The 6,873-nt window shown below is 60.5% G+C and overlaps 1 protein-coding gene across 5 annotated transcripts in view; it reads left to right on the forward strand.

Moving 5' to 3' along the window:
- The window catches only part of Znf423 (zinc finger protein 423), a 278,391-nt gene that overhangs the window by 147,021 nt on the left and 124,497 nt on the right, over window positions 1-6,873 (forward strand). For all 5 annotated transcript variants that reach the window (XM_048792228.1, XM_048792229.1, XM_048792230.1 and 2 more), the window contains one exon: window positions 631-3,845. In XM_048792228.1, the coding sequence (XP_048648185.1) occupies window positions 631-3,845 (3,215 nt within the window). The remainder of the gene's footprint in view (window positions 1-630; window positions 3,846-6,873) is intronic.

A 6,873-nucleotide genomic window follows, 5' to 3' on the forward strand; every position in this document is an offset into this window, starting at 1 on the left:
GTCCCCATCTGAGTGCCAAGTCCAATTCAGGAGTCCTGTGATTTCACACCTCTTATTTCTTGTCTATTACCTGAAAAGCTGTTCCCAGCTCTATGGGTCCCTTCAGCCACAAAGAACGTGGTACAGCTGATAACAATAAAGGGCTTTTTTTTTTTCTTGCAACATTTTAGCTGTGCCCCTAAGGACCAGTGGGATTGCCCTCCAGGATCAGGGGTTGGAGGGGAGTCGGCTCCCAGGTGTGGATCAAGCGATGGGACTTGTCTTCCTTTTGGCCTGTGGGACTGATGGTCCGTGGGGTCATTTCCGGTGACTTTGTCCAGGTTGCTGCTCCTCCCCCCTTCAGAGAAGTGGCTGAGAGCTTCACCTCCGGTGGGGGGTACCACATCCAACCAGGCCCAGGCAGGTGTTGCTGAGGAAAAAGATATTTCCCCTCCGCGTCCTGCTGCTCCTCTGCAGATGGGAAGGCCCACATGTCCACTTGCTTCCGGCCCCCGGCTCCCCCGGCTCCCCCTGCAGCAGTTGGCCAGCTGCACAGCCTCAGCCCGAGAGCTGTCGAGAAGCTGGCTCTGTCCTTGTTTCCCGGCGGCCCTGGGAATTGCCTCTAATCTCTTCTCTGCCTTCCCCCTGCAGATGGTGATGACGACCCACAACTCTCCTGGGTGGCCTCGTCTCCCTCCAGTAAGGATGTTGCGTCACCCACGCAGATGATCGGAGATGGTTGTGACCTCGGCCTCGGGGAGGAGGAAGGGGGCACGGGCCTGCCGTACCCTTGCCAGTTCTGCGACAAGTCCTTCATCCGCCTGAGCTACTTGAAGAGGCACGAGCAGATCCACAGCGACAAGCTGCCGTTCAAGTGCACCTACTGCAGCCGCCTCTTCAAGCACAAGAGGAGCCGAGACCGGCACATCAAGCTGCACACGGGCGACAAGAAGTACCACTGTCACGAGTGCGAGGCGGCCTTCTCCCGCAGCGACCACCTCAAGATCCACCTGAAGACCCACAGCTCCAGCAAGCCCTTCAAGTGCACCGTGTGCAAGCGCGGCTTCTCTTCCACCAGCTCGCTGCAGAGCCACATGCAGGCCCACAAGAAGAACAAGGAGCATCTGACCAAGTCCGAGAAGGAGGCCAAGAAGGACGACTTCATGTGCGACTACTGCGAAGACACCTTCAGCCAGACGGAGGAGCTGGAGAAGCACGTGCTCACGCGCCACCCCCAGCTCTCGGAGAAGGCAGACCTGCAGTGCATCCACTGCCCCGAGGTCTTTGTCGACGAGAACACGCTGCTCGCCCACATCCACCAATCCCACGCCAACCAGAAACACAAGTGCCCCATGTGCCCCGAGCAGTTCTCCTCCGTGGAGGGCGTCTACTGCCACCTGGACAGCCACCGGCAGCCTGACTCCAGCAACCACAGCGTCAGCCCGGATCCCGTGCTGGGCAGCGTGGCCTCCATGAGCAGCGCCACCCCTGACTCCAGCGCCTCCGTGGAGCGGGGCTCCACCCCGGACTCCACCTTAAAGCCGCTGCGGGGGCAGAAAAAGATGCGGGATGATGGGCAGGGCTGGTCCAAGGTGGTGTACAGCTGCCCCTATTGTTCCAAGCGGGACTTTACCAGCCTGGCCGTGCTGGAGATCCACCTGAAGACCATCCACGCGGACAAGCCCCAGCAGAGCCACACGTGTCAGATCTGCCTGGACTCCATGCCCACCCTCTACAACCTCAACGAGCACGTCCGAAAGCTGCACAAGAGCCACGCCTATCCCGTGATGCAGTTTGGCAACATCTCTGCCTTCCACTGCAACTACTGCCCCGAGATGTTCGCCGACATCAACAGCCTGCAGGAGCACATCCGCGTCTCCCACTGTGGTCCCAATGCCAACCCGCCCGACGGCAACAACGCTTTCTTCTGCAACCAGTGCTCCATGGGCTTCCTCACCGAGTCCTCCCTCACCGAGCACATCCAGCAGGCACACTGCAGTGTGGGCAGCGCCAAGCTGGAGTCTCCGGTGGTACAGCCCACGCAGTCCTTTATGGAGGTCTATTCCTGCCCCTACTGCACCAACTCCCCCATCTTCGGCTCCATCCTGAAGCTCACCAAGCACATCAAGGAGAACCACAAGAACATCCCGCTGGCCCACAGCAAGAAGTCCAAGGCGGAGCAGAGCCCGGTCTCCTCGGATGTCGAGGTGTCTTCCCCAAAGCGGCAGCGTCTCTCGGGAAGCGCCAACTCCATCTCCAACGGCGAGTACCCCTGTAACCAGTGCGACCTCAAGTTCTCCAACTTCGAGAGCTTCCAGACCCACCTGAAGCTGCACCTGGAGCTGCTGCTGCGGAAGCAGGCGTGCCCCCAGTGCAAAGAGGACTTTGACTCCCAGGAGTCCCTCCTGCAGCACCTGACCGTGCATTACATGACGACCTCGACCCACTACGTGTGCGAGAGCTGCGACAAGCAGTTCTCCTCCGTGGATGACCTGCAGAAGCACCTGCTGGACATGCACACCTTCGTGCTGTACCACTGCACCCTGTGTCAGGAGGTCTTCGACTCCAAGGTGTCCATCCAGGTGCACCTGGCCGTGAAGCACAGCAACGAGAAGAAGATGTACCGCTGCACGGCCTGCAACTGGGACTTCCGCAAGGAGGCCGACCTGCAGGTACACGTCAAGCACAGCCACCTGGGCAACCCAGCCAAGGCCCACAAGTGCATCTTCTGCGGGGAGACCTTCAGCACCGAGGTGGAGCTGCAGTGCCACATCACCACGCACAGCAAGAAGTACAACTGCAAGTTCTGCAGCAAGGCCTTCCACGCCATCATCCTCCTGGAGAAACACCTGAGGGAGAAGCACTGCGTGTTCGACGCCGCCACGGAGAACGGCACGGCCAACGGGGTGCCCCCTGCGGCCACCAAGAAGGCCGAACCCGCCGACCTGCAGGGCATGCTGCTCAAGAACCCCGAGGCCCCCAACAGCCACGAGGCCAGTGAGGATGACGTGGACGCGTCGGAGCCCATGTACGGCTGCGACATCTGCGGGGCGGCCTACACCATGGAGGTGCTGCTGCAGAACCACCGGCTGCGGGACCACAACATCCGGCCGGGCGAGGACGACGGCTCGCGCAAGAAGGCCGAGTTCATCAAGGGCAGCCACAAGTGCAACGTTTGCTCGCGGACTTTCTTCTCGGAGAACGGGCTCCGGGAACACCTGCAGACGCACCGGGGCCCTGCCAAGCACTACATGTGCCCCATCTGTGGCGAGCGCTTCCCCTCGCTGCTGACGCTCACCGAGCACAAGGTGACCCACAGCAAGAGCCTGGACACGGGCACCTGTCGCATCTGTAAGATGCCCCTGCAGAGCGAGGAGGAGTTCATCGAGCACTGCCAGATGCACCCGGACCTGCGCAACTCGCTCACGGGCTTCCGCTGTGTGGTCTGCATGCAGACGGTCACCTCCACCCTCGAGCTCAAGATCCACGGCACCTTCCACATGCAGAAGCTGGCCGGCAGTTCGGCCGCGTCCTCCCCCAACGGCCAGGGGCTGCAGAAGCTCTACAAGTGCGCCCTGTGCCTCAAGGAGTTCCGCAGCAAGCAAGACCTGGTGAAGCTGGACGTCAACGGGCTGCCCTACGGCCTCTGTGCCGGCTGCATGGCCCGCAGCGCCAATGGACAGGTGGGTGGCCTGGCCCCACCCGAGCCCGCTGACCGGCCCTGTGCCGGCCTCCGCTGCTCCGAGTGCAGTGTCAAGTTCGAGAGTGCCGAGGACCTGGAGAGCCACATGCAGGTAGACCACCGCGACCTCACGCCGGAGACCAGTGGGCCTCGGAAAGGCACCCAGACGTCACCAGTGCCCCGGGTAAGTGCAGCCCGCCTGACCCTGCCCTCTGTTCCGTGGGGATCCCTACAGAAACTGCACTCCGAGTGCCATCTTTCCTGTGTGGTCCCTTTGTTAGCCCCGAGAGGCAGCGCTGCCCGGGGCGGCCGAGCACGTCTGCCCTGCAGGACACGACACTGCTTTGAGTCCTTTTCCTTTCCAGCTGTGTGACATGCACACGTGGACGATCTCTCTGGGCCTCATTTGTCCAGAGCTCGTCTGGGCAGTGGGAACAATGATCACCTTGACTTCTTAGAATGGTGGTGAGGGGCCAGTGAGATTCCATGTCTGGCAAGTGGCAGCACACATAAGCCCTTCCCCAACCATGGCTGGTGTCTCTGAGGTTGGTCTGATGGGCGGACTGATGGACTTGCTCACTGGGTCTCCTTGGGCAAGTCACTTAACTTCTCTGGGCTTTTGAGCTGGGCTTCTTTTGACAAGTCTTGGAGGGGTCTCCCAGGGGTTTAGAGCCCAGCAGGGGGCTGGGGGGCTCAGGCACACTTGCTGGAATCCAGGTGTCATGGTCACCAACAATAGCGTCATTATTGTGGGTGCAGTTGTGGTGCGTGGAAAGCCCTTGGGTGCTGTCATCGGTAGTGATGGACTGATGGATTCCTCAGCTTTTCTGGAGCACCTGTTATGTCTGGAGCCTAGGAGCCAAGGAGAACCAGCAACGGATCTCACCCTGGGGGCTTACGGACCAAGGGAGCCACGGGCCCAGGGTGGCTTTTAGCCAGGTGTAATGGTGCACTCCTGTAATTCAAGGTTATTACTCAGGAGGCTGAGGCAGGAGGATCACAATTTGGAGGCCGACCTGTGCAACTTAGCAAGACCCTGACTCAAAATAGAAGACAAAAAGGGCTGGGGGTGCCGCTCAGTGGTAGAGCACTTGCCTTGCATGTGTGAGGCCCTAAGTTCAATCCTCAGTACCACCCCAAAAAAAAAAAAAACAAACCCGAAAAATAAAGAAACGAGAGACTTTCAGTGAGGCAGAGGCAAGTGTAGGCCACTGATGGGCCTCCTTGGGCCTGCCTTCAGGGGCTGAGGGCCACCCAGTGGAGGACACGGAGCCTGCACGGCCCAAGGTTGACAGACAGCCCAGGCCCAGGGATTCCCGGATTCCCATCCAGTCTGTGTGTGTTTCTAGATGGAGGAGGTGCCAAGCGGTTCTCAGGAGTGTTCTCCCCTCAGGGGCTTCTGCTGGCGCCACTGGCAGGGAGGTAGGGTTTAGGGAAGAGCCACCTGTCACAGGTGCCTGCTGCAGGAGACGGGGATGTTTGCTGAGGGTGTTTGGCCTCGGGATCAGAACTGGGGCCTGGGGCTCTGGGGCTTTGAGAAGGCCCGGGAAGGAGGTCTGGAGAGGGTGAAGGGAGGGTCCCGCAGTGGGAGGGACAACAGAGGCCTCGTGGCCCAGGCCCCGGTGCTACAGACAAGCCCATGGAGACCCAGCGAGCCAGAGCGACCTGTCTGTGGACACGGGCTAGGAAGAAGGCGGCCTGAGTGAGGGCAGGGCTGTGTGTCTGGCTGGGATGGGGCCTGCGGAGTGAGGCGTTCCTTACTAGGGATGGTGACACCCCAGCCTCTCGGGGCCTTTTGGCTGGGCCAGGCCTCTAAACAAGGGTGCAGTAGGATGCCCTTCACAGGTCCTGAGTGTGGGCCCTGGTGGCTGCTGCCCAGCTCTGCCCCCGTCGTCTCCGCTGGCCGGGCGTTGTGGGTGGTCTTGGGAGGGTTGGGGCCCTAGAGTCAGCTGGCCTGGCTGCTCGTCTCTCTTCTGGTGCCCTGCTGTGATCTGGCCTCTCCGGGCCTCGGTCCTCTCCTGTGAAGCCAGAGGGTAACAGTAATGGTAATTAATAGTGATAGCAATGTAGTAAAATAGAAGTAGTAATCTTGTCTCTTTCCAGAGCCTCCGTCCCCCCGGTGGCACTGGGGGCCATTCGGGCTTAACCGGCATCTGCTCTGATTGGTCAGACACCGTGACCGTTTCCCAGGCTGACCTCCGCCTTTTGGCGAGGCTGAGTGAGTCCAGGACTGGCCGGGCACGTAGGAGGCGCCACTTGATGTCTTTCTCGTTTGTGGTGACAGTCCTCACTTGCTGGGGACGAGGAGGTGCCAAGTACTTTGTATCTTGTCGATGCCTACGGCACTTATTTCTTCAAGTGAGGACACCGAGGCAGAGGATGGTGAGGTCATTTGCCTTGAACTGCAGCCGTGGAAAGGCCCAGAGGAGACTGGACTCCAGGCAGGCCATGTGGGGTGCCCAGCCTGTACCCTTGACCAGCAACAGTCTCCTGAGCAACTCGGGGAGCATCCTGGCTGCAGGAGGGGTGAGGCCGGCTGGGGCAGGGTCCAGGCTGGTCATACCTGTGCTCAGGTACAGTGTGGCTGGCTGGGACCCTGATCCCTTCTCCTGGGGGCACCTGCATCATCCCTGCCCTTTCAGCCCCGCCCCCCACCGTGCTGGGGTCCCTGCTGGCCAGAGAGCTGCTTCTGGTGCATTCAAAGCCTGGATCTATTGGAGCCTCCTCATCCCCAGTCTGCTCTGGATCTAGCGCCAAAGCACCACTTTGTGAAAGCCCCTACTATGTGTGAGGGCGGCTCTCCTGGGCACCTGCTCTTGGATTGTCTCCATAGCAACAGCCTTAGAGTCTTGCTGTGGCCTGTGCCTTGGCAAAGGGGAATCCAGGCTCAGAAGGGTGAAGCCACATAGCCAAGGATGCACAGCCACACGTGGCCACGCAGGGACCGAAACCTCATTTCCTGGAGCTTGCAGACCTTCCTTTCCTGCCCTCTAACCTCCTGAAAGAGGGGCTGGGCTGAAAATCCCTTCTCTGCCAGCCCAGAGGCACAGGCAGATGGGCCATTTGCAGAAAGGAGCTAGACAAAGCGCAGGTACCTCCCCAGCCAAGGATCCTCTGGGGCCGCACCCCCTGCCTGGGCACGCCTGGGGGCAGGGCCCCAGCTGTCTGTTCGCCCAGCCCTTCCCTCCCCCGGGACTCACCTCATCGTCAGA

The sequence above is a fragment of the Marmota marmota genome, unplaced genomic scaffold, assembly GCF_001458135.2.
Source record: "Marmota marmota marmota unplaced genomic scaffold, marMar, whole genome shotgun sequence".
In the NCBI taxonomy this organism is placed as follows: Eukaryota; Metazoa; Chordata; class Mammalia; order Rodentia; family Sciuridae; genus Marmota; species Marmota marmota.